Raw genomic sequence first — 22,743 nt, 5'->3', positions numbered from 1 at the left:
GCATCTAGGGATGGATAATAAATGCTGGCCTAGCCAGCAATGGCTACACCCATAAATGGGAAAAAAGGGACTTTGTAGGGTCAACAGGCAAGGTTTGCCATTATTGTTTCTGGTGCCTAGGTCAATCCATGCCCTATGCCCCATAACCACATATTTACCCTGCTAATGCCTCGAACCAACCTATGCATCCCAGGACACTAAGGGGCAATTTAGTATGGCCAATCAACCTAACCCGCACGGCTTTGGAAGGGGGCATTGTGGAAATTGGTGACCTTGGTGAAAGGCCAAATGCAGAGCAATCAACTCAATTCAAGGTCAAATTGAACACTTAATTTGTACATTGCCTTCAGCTTGAACAAATAGTCAGGAAGAGGGAGTGAATTGAGAATTAAGATGCAGCTTCTAGAGAGGTGCACACTTTGAGCCCGATTTTACCATTTTGATTCTAAGTGCCGAATCCGGGCGTAGTACAGATCCAACCTCGAAATCCACTTTCCAGCGCGCCCATACGCTTTCAGCCGGCTCCAGTCCGATCCGCACTGTGGGCGGGGCTTAGCGCTGCCGGAACGATCGAAGCTCTGAACTGCGCATGCTCAGTTCGAAAAAAATTTGAAAAAGCGCGCCCGGGCTCTGGGCTGGAGCGCGCGGCTGTGGCGGTTTGTGCCTTCCTAACAGCTAAATGTTTCTGAAAGATTGCTTCCTGCTGTGCATGCTGTGTCCAGCGTACCCAGGCGGAACAATTCAAATAGAACATCAGTAGTTCGCTTTGGAAGGCAGGTCAATGCCAGGCTGTATCCTGTTTTGCTGGTTCGACCTGATGGGGTCCACTATCAATATCCGATACAAGGAGCCTAAAAAAATTATTATGATGCCAGTCGATGTTTCCCTTCTGCCAGAAGCTGAAAGGAAAGCATGAATGCGCAAACGTGTTCCCAAAAGAGCTAGAATGAAAGAGGAGCAATTTGAAGATGAATTTAAAGTTGACAATTAAAGCAAATTCTGGAAAACAAAGTAGTCTTCAAAATTTTGGATTTTAGAAACAACCATCACTGGACTGCTTGACTGGTGTTGACATCAGTGGAACTTTGACAAATGCACATATTATTGTGATGTCATTAATAAGTTGTGTTTTTTTTATGATCTAATCCATTTATTTTATTAAAATGTGTTTCTACAGGAAGGATACAGGGAATGAAAAAACAGATTCCTGTTTTTATTTCTACTATTACATGGCTTAAATGCAAGGAGAAAATGCTTTGAATGTTAATTAGACAATACCCATTCACATTAATTCTGTGCCTCCTGTTGCTGACTGCATTTGTGTGGATTTGACTGGCATATATTTAATTGTTTGTATGATGTACAGAAAGCGGAGAGAGCGGCTCTCTGACACATATCATCCTCGGGGGGGTGGGGGGGGAGGAGGAGGAGGGGGGCGGCTCAGATGTATCTCTGGTTGGGGGGAGGAGAAGGGGGGTGGGTCGGATCATCCTCTGGGGCAGGGGAGGAGGAGGGAGGCGGGTCGGATGGATCTCTGGGGGGCAGGGGGTCCACTGCCATTCTGCGGTTGATCGGTGGGGAGGGAGGGGGCAGGGGTGTCTGCTGCCACTCTGCGGGCGATCCCTCCTCCCCACCGGAGGAACGAATCCCCCCTCCCGGAGTGGACGCACGATCGCGATAAAGGCCTCACGCCCGATTTTACTGCGATTTCGCGCCCAAACATTGTTGGTAAAATCGGGCCCAATGTCTTTGGTTTTTCAACATTAAGGGATACAGATGTTTTTCATTCATGAGTTCATGTAAAACAGTGAGATTAATCCAGCCCCATCTAGTTGAGAGCAATGCCAAGGAAGTAAAATAGATGTTGACAAAGATTTTTAAGCTGATCCTGCGCTATCAAATAATATATTGTATATAATGAAGATAAGTTGATTGGGGAGGAAAACAGACAACTGTCACATTTCCTGTTATGGCAAGGATGAAGATTGAAGTCTTTCCACATAAAACAAAGGTTATTTTGCACTTTGCCAATGAATAGTTGTACAGCTTGATAAACAAGTAGTGTACAATTGCCACAACAGTAGTTGTGCCACATACTTCTGGAGTTACATTGGAGCTTTTGTTCAATGTTATAATGGTTGATTCATTAACTATTTAAAACAAAAATTTAAAAATCTGTTCCTTTCCCAGCACCTCCAGTGACTTGTTATCCATGGAAATTGAAGACTTTATGCCTGTATATCCGTCACCATTCTCCTCAGTGACCTACACTGGCTTCTGGTTAAAGAGCACCTCAATTTTAAAATTCTCATCCTTCCTTTCAAATCCCTCCATATACATGTCTCATCCACCCGTCCCCCTGTCATCTCCTCCAGGTCTGCAACCTTCCAAGATCTCTGCACTTCTTTAATTTATTCCTCTTGAGCATTCCCAATTTTAATTGTACCATGGACAGCCATGTTGGGCCCTAAGTTCTGGAGTTCCCTCCCTAAACCTTATGCTTCGCTCCATTGCGCTCTTCAAAAGCTTCCTCTTTAACCAACCTTTGGTCATCTGCTCGATTATCTCTGAATGTGATTTGGTGTCAAATTTTGTTTGTGAATGCTCATGTGAAGTGCCTTGGAGCGTTCTACAGTGATAAGGGCACAATATAAACACAGATTGTTGTTGTACTGAAATTGATCCTTTTTCTCAGGGCTGAAAGAATTTCTATTGGCGATAAGCCAGTTCTGAGAAAGTATGCGTAAGTATTGGGTTTGGATTGAAAATTTTAACTGAATGATCTGGACTGGGATTTCTTTGTGATATTTCTTTTCTGCTACAGGTCTGAAGCTCAGAATCAAATTTTATTATAGGCCTGGGCAAGCTGTGTGGGTGTTGGGGCATTTGAGCTGATCCCACTCCATTAGCGTAATAGAGACTCTCTTAATTGATAGCTGGTCATCTCTTCTTCACAGCTAGAGTTTGTTGGTGCTTCATATCTGATGGATCCAGTGACGATCTCTACATTGTGTAAGATAAAAGACCATTATTGGGCTTTTGCTTAAAAAAAAGTTTTGTTGTAATTTAACCAAGTTCCAATTCACATTTAAAATTTGGTTGTCAATTGCCCACTTTGAATGAAATGTTGTCAGACTGAATTTCAGTTCCTGTTTTAGCATTTTCTTTAAGAAACTGGAGGTGTTTGAGAGATCAGACTGCTGCCCCAATGCGTAAGTGTGTTATTTTAAAAATGACAGGCCTATAATAAGTGAAATATCTTCATTTGGAATGATGCAATGGTGGTTGGGCCATGGTACTGGGCAGGGAGCGAGTGTTGCTGGTTGTCACTTTACTTTGGAAACTGGAAGATGTTTTCCTTCCATGAGATGAATTCTGAACCACAGTTTGATTCACATTGATTTTGACTTTTTGGAGCTGTTGCCACCAGAAGTAATAAAGTGGGGACAATGCTTAATTTTTTTTAAAAAATGAAGTATTGATGCAAAGTGCTTTGAATTTGTAATGTCCACAAAGATTATGTTTTGCTCTGGGAACTGATTGATTTGCTTAATTGCATGTTTGGTGTGGTGTGCTGTGGAATGCCAGTTTGCTAGAACCTCAGTTGAGTCCAAATTTGTGGAATGGTTTTGGGAGTGCTCGATGTGTGATGCTGAGTTTCCTCTGTAACTCTTTCAGAAATCGCTTTTTAGAAAACCTCGTTGCAACGCAAAGAGAGAGGGATTTAAGCAAGTCAGGTTTTCCCAGAGATATTGCCTCCATACCCACAGACCGACCCCCTGATGGTAAGTTATTCTTTTCTGTTCATGTTTATGATAATAGGAATGAGAGAGGCCATCTTGATATGTCCATCCAGAAGAACCTTGCACTCTTCCATGAGTGCGTCAATTTATTATTGATATGATTCCAGGGTTTATATCTCCATCGTCCAAGCATTGATCAGGCTCTTTTTCTTAGTTTGAGGGTTAATCAGAAAGTTAGTTCAGAATTGATGGGCCGAATGGCCTCTTTCTGCACTGTAGGGATCCTATGGTTCTAATGTCACTTCTCAGTTGTATCTTTTTCATGGTGAAAAGCCAAAGTTTCTCCAGTCTTTCCTCATAACTCAGACAATTGGTGCCAGGGACTAGCCTTTGTTCATTTAATGCCTCCTTCATATCTCAGTGACCAGAACTGGCACTGTAGTCAAGATGCAGTCTGAACATAGCACTGCTCAGTTTTATCATAACTTCAATGACTTGAGTTTGACGATTCCGTTCAGTGTTCAGTTGACTTTGTTCATTGCTACTCTGTCTTAGTTGTACACCTCTAGATCTCTATCAACTTTATACTTAACAATTTTAGCACCATTCTTATCATCAAAGAGTCCCTACAGTGCAGAAGGAGGCCATTCAGGCCATTGAGTCCGTACTGACTCTCCAACAGAGCAATCCACTCAGGCCTTTTCCCCGTAGCCCCACGTATTTACCATGCTAATCCCCCTTACCTACACATCTTAGGACACTAAGGGACAATTTAACATAGCCAATCCACCTAACCTGCACATCATTGGACTGTGGGTGAAAACCGGAGCACCCAGAGGAAATCCACACAGACACTGGGAGAATGTGCAAACTCCACACAGTCACCCAAGGCCGGAATTGAACCCGAATCTCTGGAGCTGTGAGGCAGCAGTGCTAACTACTGTGCCATTGTACACAAATTTCCTTTTTGTGTACAATGTTTTACATATGTTTGTATTAAATTCTAGCTGCTACTCTCTTGCAGCTAACACAAATTTATCACATTATGTAGTTCCTGGGATGGCTCCTTCTATTCCATTGCCTGTCCAGGTTTGGTATCATCTGTAAATTAGTTCAGTTGCATTGAGTTTCAGTATCCAGGTCACTGATGTAAATTAGCAACTGTAGTGGCCCCAACACTGAACTCAATAATTCCCTCCACCCTATCTGATAATACCCATTTAATTAGTACCAGTTGTTTGATATCTTTCTGCCAGTTTCTTGCCCATACAGAAGCTTTGCTCAGCTTTGAGGTTTATTAGCTTTTTTTTTAATATGGTACTTTATTAAATGTGTTTTGGAAGTACTTAGTATCACATAGCTTACCAAAGTCAATTTGAGTTGAGGAGACTGATCAGGCAGGTTCTTCCCCATTTGAAGCCACATCAACTGCTGTTTACCAACTGACTGATGTACAGGCAGTCCCTGACTTTACAACATTCAAGTTACAATGAATGGCACTTAAAACAGTTTAGAAACTAACAACCTGTTCTGATTTTACAACACCGCTTTCATCTTTATGATACCACGCCAGTGAACAATTGATTTTTAACCAACTGCTATGTTCCATTATGTTTCGCCTTCCACAATCGCAGGAAGGGCAAATTGCTTCTCACATACAGTATAGAAGTGTCTTTGAAAGTGTAGGCACTATTAGATCATGGGAAATACACTATTGTAAAGCAATTATATTGATGTAAGATCTCACAAACATTTCACTATTCAGTGTAAAAAGGGTATCGAGCCTTATTTCAGGAACCAATCTCCCATTTATAGCATTGTTCCTACGGAAACACTGGTTCTGACGTACGACATTTCGACTTGCACTGCTGTTTTCGGGAACCAATTGTGTTGTCACGTCCGAGGATTGCCTGTACAGATAATCCTCAAGTACGCTCCAGATGATTGAAGTAAGATCAGTGGGTCTGTCATGTGTTTTCAACACGTGGATCATGTTAGTCTCTTTCTGGTTTATTAGTATCCATTTTCCTTTGACTTGTAATGATCGTCGATGCCTTGCTAATCTCCAGGTTAGTCTTTTACAGCACCCTGGAATAAATATCATTTAACCTCAGCAATTTATCTGTTTTAAGTCCTTTCATTTTACCTAAGAATTCAGTCACATTTATATCATATTGATGGATTATTGTTGCAGTGACAGGCACAAGGCTGCAGGTTTTGGTCCGAACCAGTTATGGAAATTTATTTTCTCTGTTGTGAATAACTGACTGAAATTTTGAAAGAAAAATCCAATAATGACTGACCGGTACCATCACAAGAGCTTTGAGTGTGACTGTGATTAATTGGACTTACACCCCTCCCTATTCCAATACAGTATGTGTGAGGGCACTGCACCATCCAGTGTCCTAAGTAAAAACTTTGGGATTGGGGGTTGATTGAGCATGTGACATTGTGAACATTTAGGTGCGTACGCTTTATAAGTTTCTTTGAAATTCCATAGAAGAAAGTGATGCAGTTTGTGACAGTTTGCACTATGCTCATCCACTAGGGCCTGGGTGGGATTGTGGTCGGTACAGATTTGATAGGCCGAATGGCCTCATAGAGTCATAGAAGTTTACAGCATGGAAACAGGCCCTTCGGCCCAACTTGTCTATGCCGCCCTTTTTTTTTGAAACCCCTAAGCTAATCCCAATTGCCCGCATTTGGCCCATATCCCTCTATATCCATCGTACCCATGTAACTATCTAAATGCTTTTTAAAAGACAAAATTGTACCCGCCTCTACTACAACCTCTGGCAGCTTGTTCCAGTCACTCACCACCCTTTGTGAAAAAACTGCCCCTCTGGACACTTTTGTATCTCTCCCCTCTCACCTTAAACCTATGCCCTCTAGTTTTAGACTCCCCTACCTCTGTACTGTAGGAATTCTATGATTCTATGTGGTAGAAATTGAGCTGGCAAAAAAGACTTGCATTTATAAAATGCTTTTCACGATCACCAGATGTCTCAAAGTGCTTTCCAGCCAATTAAATACTTTTTGAAGTGTAGTCATTTTAGTAATTTAGGAAATGCAAAAGCCAATATGTGCATCACAAAATCCCCCAAAAATAGCAAAATAATAATGACCAGATAGTCTGTTTTTTGTGATGTTGATGAGCAGATAAATATTAGCCATGGCACCCGGGATAAACCCCCTGCCCCTCTTTGAAATAATGCCACAGGACCTTTACATCTACTCAAGCAAGCAGCTGGGACTTCTGTTTAACATCTGTGAGTGCAGCACTCCCTCAGTACTGAACTGGAGTGTCAGCTTTAATTTCAGTACTCATGCCCGAGAGTTGGATTTGAACAAGGAGCCTTGTGTCTCAGGCGAGAGTGCTACCAACTGAGCTCCGGCTGACACTTTAACTGGATGTCTGTGGCAAGGCCAGTTTCAGGTTTCACTTGTATGACCAGGGAAGGTGGCAGAGGAAGATTAAGTGATTTCCTACACCATGATGCTGAAAAAAATCCATTGGCCATCCTGCCTTCCAAGATCAACAGCCTGTTACTGCCCACCAATTGGGCTCCCCCAGATAAGGCACTGAAGGGAGGATCAATACCCGTGGAAACCCATGTACAAAGTTGATGATGGGTGGCTGCCTATTTTCTCTTATCCTCTCTGTTCTGTAGAATCCTCTTTAACCTACTAGTGCTAAAACTTCACAGTTGATGAGCACAAAATTCCCAGCAAGATAAAAATATTAAAGGAAAAGTCAAAAACCATTGATAATTTTATTGGCACAAAATAATTGAATGTTTTCTGCAGGAGCTACTCGCCACAAGAACGGGTTGAGGCAAATTGGGTCGATGCATTTAAGGGATGCTGGATAAACATATGAGGCAGAGAGGAATACAAGGATATGTGGATAGGATAAGATGAAGGATGTTGGGAGTAGGCTTGTGAAGAACATATAAACACCAGCATCAACCCTACAGGCCAACGGTGCTGTAAAATACTACAACACAATTATTAATAATGTCACTAACCGTCAAGAGCAGGTTTCATCCTATACCACATTAATTCTTCTCTATTCTCTCCATCATGTATATAATTTTAGCTTATTTAAATATTGTATTTTAATTTTGCCTCACTTTATCTTTTTGAAGCTTTGCTTTGTTTGCTCCATCGCCACCATTCAGACCAAACTGGGGCATGCACATGTACTGAAAAAAAAGCCTGTTCAGAGGCACAGTTGTTTTCCTAAGCTATCAGAAGGCTGATTATCATGGCTGACCGACTGGTGAGCTCTTTAGGCCATTAATTGGGATCCTCAAATCCTTGCACTGCCCGACAGCAGCAGCATAAGGATGTGAGAATTACGACATTGAGATTTTATCAGCAGCGATTTAAGGGTTTAAAAACGGTTCATCAATCTTAGCTGATAATAGACAGCGTTACTTGATTGAGTTTCGGTATTGCCATATAAACAAAACTCTGTGGTAAATGACGTTGCTCTCAAAGTGTTGTGTAGTAGAGAGAAAGATGGTATATTTTCCACTTAAATGGATGCCCTTATTTCTCCTCAGTGTTAAATGCATTGGGTTTCAAATACGTCACCACCTTGTGCTCTAGGTTACTCTGCTGCTTTTCACAGAATCTTATCTCACTTGGAAAAAAATTTATGAGCCAAAATTTTGTGGACTATTATATACAGAATAAATCCATAGGACAACCAGTTGGACAATTTTCAAACAGCAACATCAAGCTGAACGTAATTCATTTCACAGCCCCTTAATAAAACATTTTCTTTTATGTGCTGAGCTTCTGTGAAAAGGATGTTGAAGCTCGGCGTAGCGAAAAGCAGTGACAGAAGCGTTGATAATGAGAACATATAACATTTCAGGTTGAATTTCTCCATGACGCATCAAATGATTCAAAGCATTTGATCGGGAATTTTCAAGTCAACTACTGACATTTAAAGCATTGTTTACTGAACTTCCCTCCCTCATTCCTCCTACACCGCAAATACATCATTCTAAAATGCTCTTCTTCCTCCCTAAATCCTCAAGTAGTTGAAAGTCTGATTACTTATTAAACTGCTGAGCTCCCTTTCTACCTCTGTCTTCCAGTCTTCCTGCAACCCATAGAAGGTAATGTTGGTGTTATTCAACTGCAACTTCTTGATTTTCTTTTCTTTTCTACACCTTTCAACCTTGATGTCTCATGGTCCATTTTATAATTTAAAACATTTGGTGGGACTATTGGATAGCCACTAAAATTGAGTGCAAGGATCACAGTGTATGATTAAATTATACCCATTGATTGTGATGCAGGTAGCGTGTCAACTTCATTTCAATTATTTCAGCATCCAGTCTGTCCTGTCCCCCATGGAGTAGATGGGACTTTCCATTACTGGAATAGCTGTGGCTGAACGAGTGACAATGGCTGGAATTGAAACCACTGAGCGTGATGGTGTCCTCGTAGCTAATTGTCCTCCTCACATCTCAGCTCCCCTTTATCCCACACTCTCTCCTGATTTACAAGCTGCAACTGGGTTAAAAATGCACCTCCTACCTTCTTCCCATCTTCCCACAGCACACCTCCACCTTACACTCAAGAAACACAACCTGGTCAGGCAACAGCAAGAAAAAAGTGATGATTATGACACACCATCACTTCATTTCACACTCTCAGCCACCAATTCAGATGCTGACTCTGCATAAATTAGAGGATAGCTTAGAGTCAGTATCTGCACATCATGAGATGGTGGGCAAGAGTACCCACAGAAGGAACAAAGATCCCTGCATTTGGAGAATGAGTTCTGCTGCAGCGGACTCCAATCAGCTCTTCAATGGGGTAGATTACAGGAGAACGCTGGTGGATATACACAACAAATACTTGATGCAGGTTTGTCAGAAAGCCTGCAGTCTATGTCAAGGAGATGGACGAGTCCAGCACCAGTTTGGCACAGTGCTTTGGACCAAGTTTGAAGTCCATCCTTTTCAGCCTGGAACTTGTGGCCATCTCCATCTACCCACTTGTAAACCCAACCATGATACAGTGTCCAATGTTGCGGCACAAGCAGCGGCCACTTAATGTCTGAGCGTTGTAGTGGAAGCTCAGACTGCTCTCAACATTGCTGTAAATTGCAGTGGTCAAAAGAGGCTTTCAGTATTGCAACAGTCCAGCAATCTATCCTCCAGTAGATTATTAGGGTTGATGAGATATCGCCTTGGGGCAGTGCCAGTGGCTGCATTTAAGCATGAAACCTGCTGTTCTCTCAGGAAGACAACATTTGTCCTCCCACTATTGCCACTTTATCAGTGCCCTTGCTGGTGTCTGTCTGTCAGCCAGCCCAGATTGCTGCCATTCATTCCCAGGTGGTGCATCCCAAAGCTGGCCCTTCTAAACCCAGAGCTGCTTGAGGGCATCCTGCAATGTTATCTTTATCCAGTGAAGATCACCACACTTCCACAAGCCATGCTGCAGCCATGAGTAGCACTACATGGAGCACTAAACCAGGCAAAGGCACCCAGAAGACAGACGCTAAGGAATGATTTCATTAAGATCATAAGAAATAGGATTAAGTCATTTGGCCCCTTGAGCCGAACTTGGCATTCAACAAGATTGTGGCCTCAATTCTACTTTCTGCTGCTCCCCATGATCCTCCATTCCCTTGTCAATCAAAAATCTGATTCCCTCAACCTTGGATATATTCCACAAAACCATAGAATCCCTACAGTGCAAATGGAGGCCATTCGGCCCAATGAACCTGCACAAACAACAATCTCACCCACGCCAGAACCCTGTACCCATGTATGTGCCCCACTAATCCCCCTGACACTAAGGGGAAATTTAGAATGGCCAATCAACCTAACCTGCACATCTTTGGACTACGGAAGGAACAGGAGCACCCGGAGGAAACCCACGCAGACGGAGAGAATGTGCAAACTCCACACAGATGGAGACCCGAGGCTGGAATTGAACCCAGGTCCCTGGCACTGTGAGACAGCAGTGCTAACTACTGCGCCACCAGGCTGCCCAATGACTCAGCCTCCAGCACCTCTGGGGAAGAGAATTCCATAATCTAACAATCCTCTGAGAGGAGAAATTCCTCTTCATCCCTGTCTTAAGTAGAGAGGTGGAGATTTAAATGTGGATATGATGCCTAATGGGGTCAGTGTTTTGAGAGTTCAGCAGCAAAACTCAATTATCTCTCCACTCATTGTTTTTGTTTTTGGGAGGAAGATATTAAGCCAAGATCCTGTCTGCCCTCTCAGGTCACCATAAGACGACAAGTCATCGGAGCAGGTGTCGGCCCATTGTGTCTGCTCCACCATTTAATGAGATCATGACTATCATGACTGATCTGATATGACAATCCTCAACTCCATTTTCTTATCTTATCCACATAACCCTTGATCCTCTTTCTGATTAAAATTCTATCTCAGCCTTAAGCATACTTAACAACCCAACCTCTCCAGCCCTCTGCAGTAAAGAATTCCACAGATTCACTACCCTCTGAGAAGAAATTCCTCCTCATCTCTGCCTTCAGTGGGCAACCCATTACTCTGGTCCTAGACTCTCCACAAGGGATGTAAAAAGATGTAAAAGATCCCATTGCTCAATGTTGAATAGGAAGGGGGTTCACCCAAGTGTCCTGGCCAATATTTATCCCTGAACCAGCATCTAAAATAGACAATCTGATCACTATCACATTGCTGTGCACAAATTGGCTGCCACATCTCTCACATGACAACAGTGCCTCCACTTAAAAAGCACTTAATTGGCTACAACCATACAAACATAAATACAAAAGTTATTTTATCCTTTAGTTGGAGCAATACCTATGCTGGAAACTGTCCATATCGTTGTGGATAATTGAGTTGTAACTTATTATGAATGTCATGTTCTCCATGATACATTAATTATAATTATAACCTTAGTTCAGAACATAATAGATCTTTTCTATGAAAATTATCTGGTGAGCCTGATGTCTATGCAAGTAACTGACATCTAAATCCCAAAATGCAGAATAATTAAATAGACATGTTATCTTTCTTAGCACAATCGGAATTGTATTACAAATTACACTCACAACTAGTTTAAGATTATCAGTCAGGCTCACAGTTTGGCACATTTATGTATGCTAGAAGATGCAAATGATCAAATACACAGGGCCCGGTCCTTTGCAAACACACATTGCATCCTTTTCAACTAAACAAAAGCATGGGGGACAGCCATTCCCTGGTTCATTTCCGCATGGCAACAGCTTGACCAATCAGAGTCAACTTGCCTGGTTTGAAGTTAAACAAAAGCTTGGCAGTTAACTGTTCCTTGGTGCATTCTCTATGGCATAGGCTCCACCAATCAGAGTCCACTTGGCAACCAATCAGCACTCTCTTCTCATGCAGCGTGATTTGGTATTCTTGCTTCCTCCCTAATGAGTAGAAGATGAAAAGCTTCAACAACATGTCTCTTTTTTTCATTAATACTCAAGTCTGCATTACCAAGTGACTATGTTTAACAATTAAATAGTTATGATCAAATAGCTATTGAGGCAAATTTGGATCATAAAAAATAATAAATAAAATCAATAAAAATAAAGCTTTAGTCCCTTCCCCAGCCCACACCCATGTACCTTTTCTACTGTTATACATTTGCAAGTGTTCACAGTGGAAGTAAAGATATGTGGGACAGAAAAGGGTTATTATGAACTAGTTTTGGTGTCCTTATAATGGCTGTAAATGTGAAGATCTCTTAATCTTTAATCTGCAAGATCAAATTGAGAATAAAATAGAACAATCTGCAAACTGAGCAGCTACCAAACAATTTAAAATTTATTTTGAGGATCTCTCTCTTTCTCTAGATCTAGATCTGTGACTTTACATCCAATTAGCATTAAATAAGCAAAGGGTGAGGTCTACTGTATGAAAAATGTCAAAATAATTTCCTTAAGTATGTCTTCATAATGGAGTTAGTCATCAGAGTGAGCGCTTGGAAAGGAAAGGAATAATGCTAATTAAAACCATGAAGGTTAACACAAGTGAAGCGCACCTTACTAGGGACAGATAACCATTTAAGGGCAGAGGTTCACAGAGAGCATGTGTAGGGAGAAATAAAGAAATGTTTCTCTCAAGCAACAACCAGAAGGCTGGGATGTCAGCATAAGACATGGCCAAATGGCTGACTTCTTTCAGTAATGCAAATGAGCCATGCTGTTGACCCAGGGCAGGAAAGTTAAAGGCACCTCTCCTCTGAAGGGCATAGCACACCTCAGGTATGCCTGACACCCAGGATGCCCCAGATGCGAATCTGTTCTACAGCTGTAAAGGGGATACGTTCTGGGTTATTGAATGCCGAGATGTCATAGTTATGAGGGGGTTAGGTAGGCTGGCGAATAAAGGTAAAACTAGAGGATGGAAGTGTGAATGAGACATTTGGAGATCTTACACCCCTCATCCCTTTCCCCCAACAATGTGGAAGCAGCTTTGCTGCTAATTCTGTGTTAGTTCACTTGCTGAAATATTTGGCTAGTTGAAAATAGATTAATATTTATTAGAATAAATACAAACGGGGTTCTTTTTTATAATTTAAAAAAAACAGAAAATGCTTAATTTCCTTTACGGAGTTTTAGGGGACATTCTACAGGAGATTAGATAATCAGATAGATGTTCTACCACATGGAAGCTCACTATCATGAATAAATGTTATCCTAGCCAAGGACATCCACATCCCATCAATGAATTTTTAAAAATCATGATTTTTTTTCTGTTCATTGGATATGGGCTAGTATTTATTGCCCATCCCTAATTGCCCTTGATCAGCTTGCTCTGGCATTTCATAGGATATTGCTGTGGATCTGGAGTCACTGATGGAATGCATCCCAAGGTACTAAAAGAGACGGCGGAAGAAATAGCAAATGCACTAGTGGTAATTTACCAAAATTCGCTGGTCTCTGGGGTGGTTCGTGCATATTGGAAAACAGCAAATGTGAAGCCACTGTTTAAAAAAGGAAGGAGATAAAAGGCGGGTAACTATAGGCCGATTAGTTTAACTTCTGTAGGAGGGAAAATGCTTGAATCTATCATCAAGGAAGAAATAGCGAGACATCTGGATATAAATTGCCCCATTAGTAAGACGCAGCATGGGTTCATGAAGGGCAGGTCATGTTTGACTAATTTGATGGAATTCTTTGAGAACATTAAGTGCGCAGTGGACAATGGGGAACCTATGGATGTGGTGTATCTGAATTTTCAGAAGGCATTTGACAGGGTGCTGCCCCAAAGACAGCTGCATAAGATAAAGGTGTTACCGGTAATATATTAGCATGGATAGAGGATTGGTTAACAACAGAAAGCAAAGAGTGGGGGTAAATCGGTGTTTTTCTGGTTGGCGATCAGTGACTAGTGGTGTGCCTCAGCGATCAGTGTTGGGACCGCAATTATTTACAATTTGTATAAATGATTTGGAGTTGAGGACCAAGTGTAGTGTGTCAAAATTCGCAGATGACACTAAGATGTGTGGCACAGCAAAGTGTGCAGAGGACACTGAAGGTCTGCAAAGGGATATAAATAGTCTAAGTGAGTGGGCAAGGGTCTGGCAGATGGAGTACAATGTTAGTAAATGTGAGATCATCCATTTTGGTAGGAATAACAGCAAAATGGACTATTATTTAAATGGTAAAAAATTGCAGCATGCTGCTGTGTAGAGGGACCTGGGTGTCCTTGTGCAGGAATCACAAAAAGTTGGTTTGCAGGTGCAGCAGGTAATTAAGGAGGCAAATGGAATTTTGTCCTTCATTGCTAGAGGCATGGAGTTTAAAAACGGGGAAGTTATGTTGCAGCTGTATAGGGTGCTGGTGAGGCCACACCTGGAGTACTGTGTACAGTTTTGGTCTCTTTACTTGAGAAAGGATATACTGGCACTGGAGACACTGAGTAGACTGGGACAATACTCATTGGAATTTAGAAGAATGAGGGGAGATCTTATAGAAACATATAAAACTATGAAGGGAATAGATAAGATAGAAGCAGTTTCAACTGGCAGGTGAAACTAGAACTAGAGGGCATGGCCTCAAAATAAGGGGAAGTTGACTTAGGACTGAGTTGAGGAGGAATTTCTTCACCTAAAAGGTGGTGAATCTGTGGAATTCCCTACCCAGTGAAGCAGTTGAGGTTATCTCTTTGAATGTTTTTAAGGCAAAGATAGATAATTTTTGAATAGTAAAGGAATTAAGGGTTATGGTGAGCGGGCGGGTAAGTGGAGCTGAGTCCACAAAAAGATCAGCCATGATCTTACTGAATGGCAGAGCAAGCTGAAGGGGCCAGATGGCCTACTCCTGCTCCTAGTTCTTATGTCACCTGTATGCCAGATTTATCCAAACATTAGTATTATGATATTCCATGAAGGATACAGGGGATCATTGATAGATCTCCCCGTGGGCTTTGTGGAGTATGAGCTACCTTATTGAGTGAGCGGCGGCTCACCAATGAGAAGCAGACAGCAGTTTCTGCTCAACTCGGACTGGTGTTGTAGGTCCCAAAGTGTAGGCTGTCTAGCTGTAATTCGCAGGTTCAGCCATTCTCCTTGGTACACAATAAAGGGTTTTTAGTGATGGGAAACTGGCATTCGGCTGAATTACTACATTGGTGACAAGGAGAACATTTCGCCATCTCTCCTGCTGGACAACCTCCCTAATTCAAGAATCTTCTCTGGTAAGAAAAAGCCATTATGCCTCTTTTCGGGAAACCTGAACTCTATGATGCCAGCGGGGAAGACTGGAAGACAGAGAAGCTAGCAACACAGCATCAACCCCAAGGAACACATGGAGTTGAAATCTTTCCTGGGATTAGTAGATTATTATGGAAAATTTATTCCAAACTTGGCTTTCACGCTGGCCCCTTTTCAAGTTCAGGAAAATAAGAGATGGTCTGGGAAGCTCTGCAGGCAGAGGCTTTTTCTAAAGTCAAATGTCAACTACTGTCATCTAACCATTTTGACCCTAAGAAAGAACTTGACTTGTGAAGCTTCCCCATAAGGGGTTGGTGTGGTGCTGTCACATCGCTGGAAAGACGGAACGGAAAAGCCCATTGCGAATGCCTCCAGAACACTTTTGGACGGGATTGCAAAGGTATTTTCAAATTGAAAAGGAAGGGTTGGCGGTCATATTAACACATCTGTGATAGACTTTTTTTTATTGTTACTGAACATAAACCCTTATTGGGCCTTTTCAAAGAGGATAAGGCAATCCTCCTATCACCTCTGCTCGGTCAGCGCTGGGCCTTGCTATTGGCAGCCTACGAATATCTTCCAAAACACTGCTCTGGAACCAGAATAACCAATGCTGATGCACTGAATCACCTTCCATTGCCCACAAGCCTGGCTTCTTTACCAGCATTGGAAGAGGTTGTGATATCTCTAAATTTTTTGGAGACTTTGCCAGTATCTGCAAGAAAGATTAAGGCCTGGACCCAAAAAAGATCCAACCTTATCTAAAATAAGGCTTATGATCCTACACGGTGGATTCCAAGGATGACCCTTCGAAGAAATGAAACACTACCTTATTAAGAAAGACAAACCTAGTGTTGAGGATGGGATCATGGTTTGGGGGTCCTGAGTAATTGTTCTGCCCCCAGGACAATGCCCAATATTAAAGGAACTACATAATGATCACCCTGGAGTATCAAGAATGAAAATGCTGGCTAGGAGTTCTGTCTGGTGGCTCAGTCTTCATTCTGACATCACCGACTTGGTGAAGCAGTGTGACCTGTGTCAGGAAAATCAAAAACGCCCACCCTCAGCCTCCTTACACCCATGGGAGGGGCCTGGCAGGCCATGAGTGCATGTGCATGTGGACTTTTAGGGGCCCTTTATTACTGGAAGTCCTGGTTTCTGATAATGGCACTGCATTTACTAGTGGTGATTTCCAGAACTTCATGCTCTCTAATGGTATCCAACATGGCTGAACTGCACCTTATCACTCATTTTCAAATGGAGTGGCAGAACAGGCGGTTCAAACCTTCAAAAATGGTGTGGAAAAACAACTGGTAGCATCCATAGAGACTGAACAGGCACGATTTTTGTTCGATTATAGGACTACACCACACACAGCAACAGGTGTTGCTCCAGCAGAATTATTAATGGGGTGACGGATTCCTACCAGATTAAGCTTGCTATTCCCAGACTTGGTGGGGAGGGTGGAGTCCCAACAAGAAAACCAAAAAGGAAATTATAATTCTGCAAGGACAGAGAGATCTTTCACAATGAGTGATCTGGTTTAACATGAGAAATTTTGGGGATGGTCCTGGTTGCGTGCCTGGGATCGTTATGGAGAAATTGGGGCCAGCTTCTTACAAGGTCAAAATCCAGGGTAAAACTTTAAAGAAACACTGAGCCAGGGAGTCATACCTGAGCAGACCTTACTACCGGCCTTGAAGATGGCCACTTCCAGTGTCAGCCCTCAGCTCGAAACTGATTCCACGTTAGCCACTCCGGATAGTGAAGGTAAGGATTCAGAGATGGAGGCTGAAGAAGTGGGCCTCTGGGTGAAACAGAACCTGAGGAGGAACCCACATCAGTAATCCTGTGATGCTCCCTCTGGAAACTAAGGTCCCCTGTTCGGTTTACACTGCCTGACCCAGCTCCACTTCCGTCCCTCCGACCAACCGCTAAGTGGTGGAAAGAACCTTCTCACAGTAGGGATGCTGGGGGAGAAATGGACCAAAGGGGGAAGGATGTAATGATGGCTACGAAGGACAGAGGGGATCGAGAGATCTCCCTGTGGCCTTCGTAGAATACGAGCTCTCTTATTGAGAGAGCAGAGACTCACCCAATGAGAAGCGGTCAGCGGGGGCTTATAAACCTGCTGCTCAACCCAGACAGGTGCTGTTGGTCCCGAGGTGTAGATTGTCCAGCTGTAAGCCGTGGGTGCGACCCTTCTCCTTGGTACACGATAAAGGGTTTTTGTTGATGGGAATCTGGCTTTCGACTGAGTTATTACAGTTAGTGAACTAGATGGGTTTTTATGACCATTGATAATGGTTTTATGGTCAGCATTATATTTATAATTCCAAAATATTATTGAATTTGAAATTTGCCTTTGCATCCACTTCTTGCTGTGCCAAACAATTCCTTTTTTTCTCAGCATAAAGATGTTTCTCCTTACATTTCTTTTCACTCTGTTAGATGAACGCTGGCTGATATTTTACCCTCAGCCTGGTGTTGAGACTAATTGTTGCACCCAAACTGTGACCACAGCTATGACTAACTCATCAATACCAGTAATCTGAGAACTTTTGGTTTGTATGACCCAGTCCCACTGTGGACATTGCAATCGTCAATTGAGGAAGTTTACATTATTCAGTTGCTATTTTAGTAATTTCTGAGTTATTATCTCTTGCAATGAAGAAATCCTTGGGACATTTTGGTTCTTTCCAGAAAGTTGACTTACATATATTTGTCACTGATATTTTTCCACACTGTTAAATTTAGCAGCAGGATGACTGTTGATAAAAGTATGTTGGTCCAGAGAAAAATTGACGTGGAAATATTTTCTAAACTGAATCATTCTTATTCCTTGCAGTTGAGGTGCTAAGTGAAAAGGAGCAACAGAATGAAGCATTGAATGAGAGAGAGCCATGTTCGGCCTCCAGCAGTTCGTCCACCAGCAGTACATTGGAGAGGGAAGAGAGGGGAGACAGACAGGCGGGTGATAATGAGACAGGCAAGAAAGATTTCATCTCTTAGTATAAGTTCATTCCCCAAGAGCAAACTGTGGAAACATCTGCTAATAGCAGCCATACAAGCAAAGAGGGTACACATTCCTCAATAAACAGCAAAAAAGTGTTGTTATCCTGAGAAGAAAAATAAGATAGTAGTTTACCAACATAGCTCCCCCACTCCAAAAAAAAACTGACTGCTTTAATTTCTTTGTTAAATAAGGAGAGAAGTGTTGGAATCCGTTTGGTTGTTTTTTAAAGTATTCAAAGCTTTCTGATATGATCGACAGAGCTCTGGGCTACTTGCCAGACTACACACAGCATAGAATCCACTCCCTTGCCTGGGGAGAGTAAATTACTTTAATTTGACGTTTATGTTAAATAAGAGAATATGTAAATTGTTTAGATCAGATGGTCACGTTCCTCGTTTGGTGCAAAACAAACGTCTCTTGCTTGGTTTCTGTTCACTTTGTTGCACAGCATAGTGCTTCGAGTGAGACTTTCAGCAAAGCTGCAAATTTACTTTCCCTGTGTTGATGAGTCGCATCATTTCACTTTCTCGAATTCAAAATGGTGGCGTGTGGAAACTCGGGGTTTTGTTCCAATGTTGGACACCATGGAAGTAAGCAGAGAGGCTTGTTTCACTGTTGCCCTGATTTTGCCTTTTCAGTGTGAAACATTAATTTGGAGCAAAAAATAATGCTTAGAAATTGTTTAACTGGCTTATTGAACTGTGTGGCTTTTGCTACAAAATAAACCTGTTGGACTTTAACCTGGTGTTGTTAAACTTCTTACTTATTGAACTGGTGCAGGGCATTATTATGTTTTATTGAAGTATCAATATTTTGTTTGACAGCAGGTCAATGCATCTCCCGCCAGTCCAGTTTGGATCAGTGCAGTGCCATCTCCAACGACAAGAAATTCATGCTTGACATGCTCTATGCAAAAACCAAAGTCAGCAACTTCCAAGTAACCAAGGAAGAGAGTCCTACTGAGAGCGAGAGGAAAGTTACAGAAGAGGCTTTGGAGGAATCCACAGAAAGTCTGATAAAACGTTTTTCTAGGCAGACCAGCCAGCAGACTGAGGAGAGCCAAAGGAAACCTGAAATTGAAAGCATCCCTGGGAATGTGAAAGCTACGGCGGAGAAATTTGCTGTACCTCAGATTAAGATTTTGAAGGAGCAGTTTAGCATTGAGGCTGAATTGAATGAGAAAAATGTAGAGAAAATGTCCATAATTACACCATTGAAGAAAGATTCTGAACACATGTGGGATCAACTAGAATCAAGTCCAAGAGTGCTGAAAATTAAAGATTTAGACTTCACAGATCTCCGTGAGGAGGAGGACATAGATGTGTTAGATACAGACTCTTCCATTGCCAAGGCAGCAGTTAAACATGATCTTCCTATAACGCCTGATGGTTCAATGGGTGCATCTATCCCACCACCTCCCCCAGCCCCTGGATGCCCACCTCCTCCCCCTCCACCGCCGCCACCATCTTTTGGACAAATACCTGGCCCTCCTCTACCTCCCCCACCTCCACCTACTAACTTATCACCTTTCCAAGTAGCAGACGCTGCATTAACAAGGAAGAAAAAGACTGTTAAGCTCTTCTGGAAGGAACTGAAGCAGCCAGAGGGGCCTTTCAAGGGCTGTAAATTTGGCCGGGGCACTGTCTGGGCTTCCCTAGATAAAGTGAAAGTGGACACCACTAAATTGGAACATCTGTTTGAATCTAAAGCTAAGGAATTACCCACAAAGGTAAGAATTGAACTGCCTTTTGATTATTGAAAAACTATGAAAAGAAAGTGTTGCATAACTAATTTATAACATGCACTAAAAACCTCCAACTTCATCCGCTGCAGAAAATGGAGTTTTGGCTGAGCGCCAAGTTCTCTATTCTTGCTGGCAGCAGGACAGGAACGGACAAGATTGGAGAATCTCGCCCACTATCTCCAGTTCAATGGGATTGCGCTTTCTGTTGAGGCAGGTTATGTCTGACCAATTTATTGAATTTCTTTAGTGATGTTACGCATCTGGTGGATGTGGGTAAAGAGTTCTAAATATTTATTGTCTTGATTTCAGAAAGAAATTTGAACTACATCACATAATAGATTGTTTCCCAATACACATGGCCATGAGACAGATGGCAGTGTCTTTGGCTGAAAGATAGACAGCAAAGGGAAATGGTGCGAGAGAGCGATGTCAGGAATCAATGATCTGGTAGATTATTTAAAGGATGGAATTGTGTCCAGTGAGTCTAAATTTACAGACGACAGCAAGTTGGATACTGTGCTCAATTATGCTAATCTATGCACAATCATAGAGAGATTACATAAGTGGACATAAAACTCAACACTGATCAAATTTGGATCGCGATTTAATGGAAATATGAAGTACAAGCTCCTACAGAAGTAGGAAAAAGACCTGGGTATTATTAAACCCATTTGGCTTCCGTGGGTCTAAATGGCAAATAAAAAGTTGAGATGAGGATATAATTTAGAAACCACAGGTAATGATGTCCAAGTTATCTCTGGACTTGGTGAGACCACATCTGGAGCATTTTATTCACTTTTGTCACAAAAGATGCAAGTTTATTGGAGGGCGATGTTGAAAATTTGACTGGGGTTAGGGGATTCTGATTCTCGAAATTCTCTTGGTTGCAGTAGCTTTGGCCACGTTCAAGTATTAACTAATACTGCTCAACATCATCTTAAATGATTGTCATAGGATGCTGTATCCTTCACATGTGCCTTGTGCATTTCTGCAATGTTCTCGAAGGAGGATATGAGTGAGATGAGGCAGATGCAACAGTTGTCAAAATGTTTTATTTTTTAATTGCTAAATGAATATACTGAGCAACAGTTACAGCAAATTTCACTTCATCCAACTTAACCTCGTTCCCTCCTTGTAAATATGATAAGAAACAAACCGTGATGCTCTCTGCCAGTTAGTGGGTTAAAATAAATTTGATTTTGGCTAGTTTTAGCATTGAACCGGATGGAGGTGTACACTGATCTTGGTTGGTTCTATTGTTCAGCTAACTTTCCTGGGCCTCTTTCAGCACACCTTTCCAACCGGCCTTCAGTATGTCTGCCTTTTTCCATTATTCGCTGTTCCACAAGAATCTTTCCCTGCTCAGGGAGTGGACTGTAGAGCTACCAATTTAATCTGTCACAATATTTAAAGTCATCTTCATGTAAGGATCAATAACAGTGAACATTCCGCCTGCCTGATTCTAGAAAGTTCTTTGCTCAGAATCAGGATTGGAAGAGGAGTATAGATCATAAAGTTATGGATAGTAAAGCAAGATTAGAACATTTGTTTTCCTAATAGGATGGTGATAGATTTGTGGGAAAAATTACTGGTGGGTATAGAAAAGCATGAGGGTTTAAGAATAGGATTATTTCTTGTGAGTGAAACATTATTCATCCAGGATCGGCTAAGCAATCTGACGGAAAGTTTACAAAGCTGGGCTTTATGGATCAATCGTTTAGTCCTTCACAAGGCAATACCATGTTACTGTCGTGTTTTTCATTGATAGCACAGGAAAGTATTATATTTAGAAGGTCACCCTATAGAGCACAGTGCCAGCTGGTGATATTTCAGCCATAATAAGGTGCTCAATCCAGGTAAAATTGCTGACTCTTTCCTGTCTTATTCCAGTCAACGCCAATCCAGTATCAGGTTTATTACTACGAAGACTGGATGTATGATGATCAAGCTTTATTTGCTCATAACATATCTGGAAAGGTTTATTGTGATGGTTGGGGAAATAATGCATTTTTCTCATAGGCAGATTTAATACTTCCAACCTGTTTGATGTTTTTGATTAACTCAGCGAATGGGTCAGTTCACAAAGAAGTGCATCATTTTTGAAATGTCTCTATTCAGCATGTTGTTCATGCACAAATTGTACCAGATCTCTCTCTGCCTATTCCTGAGGTCATTGTGCGCAAATTCGCTTTGCTTCATCTTAATTATGTTTCCTAAAGTCTGCTGCACTATGGATAAATATCTCAAGATTTTTTTCAGATCTAAGTGTATACAAAGTGTAACCTATCAGTTATAATTCCACCAGAAGAACTGGGAGTCGAATTCAAATTTTAAATTCACACAATTGATTACTTAATTTGCTGTTTTAAAATGTGCATACATATTTTGCTGTATACTGACATTCTGCTTCTTAAATTCACATTCTCTCTCTGGCTTCCCCGCAATGTGTTTCTCATGGTGGGAGCAGCGCACTGGCAGCGGGATCTTCTGGGCCCGCTGCTGTCCTCGTGTGTGCGGAACTT

General features: G+C 41.9%; 1 protein-coding gene across 6 annotated transcripts in view; it reads left to right on the top strand.

Moving 5' to 3' along the window:
- fhod1 (formin homology 2 domain containing 1) overlaps positions 1 to 22,743 on the top strand; it is a 322,304-nt gene that overhangs the window by 264,288 nt on the left and 35,273 nt on the right. For 2 of the 6 annotated variants that reach the window (XM_078211000.1, XM_078211003.1), the window contains 4 exons: positions 2,696 to 2,743; positions 3,679 to 3,785; positions 18,310 to 18,450; positions 19,302 to 20,206. In XM_078211000.1, the coding sequence (XP_078067126.1) occupies positions 2,696 to 2,743; positions 3,679 to 3,785; positions 18,310 to 18,450; positions 19,302 to 20,206 (1,201 nt within the window). The remainder of the gene's footprint in view (positions 1 to 2,695; positions 2,744 to 3,678; positions 3,786 to 18,309; positions 18,451 to 19,301; positions 20,207 to 22,743) is intronic. The other 4 variants (XM_078211004.1, XM_078211001.1, XM_078211005.1 and 1 more) reach the window with 2 other exon arrangements.

The sequence above is a fragment of the Mustelus asterias genome, chromosome 4 (assembly GCF_964213995.1).
Source record: "Mustelus asterias chromosome 4, sMusAst1.hap1.1, whole genome shotgun sequence".
In the NCBI taxonomy this organism is placed as follows: domain Eukaryota; kingdom Metazoa; phylum Chordata; class Chondrichthyes; order Carcharhiniformes; family Triakidae; genus Mustelus; species Mustelus asterias.
The sequence above is the reverse complement of the archived record's forward strand: the minus strand, read 5'-3'. Positions and strand labels throughout refer to the sequence as shown.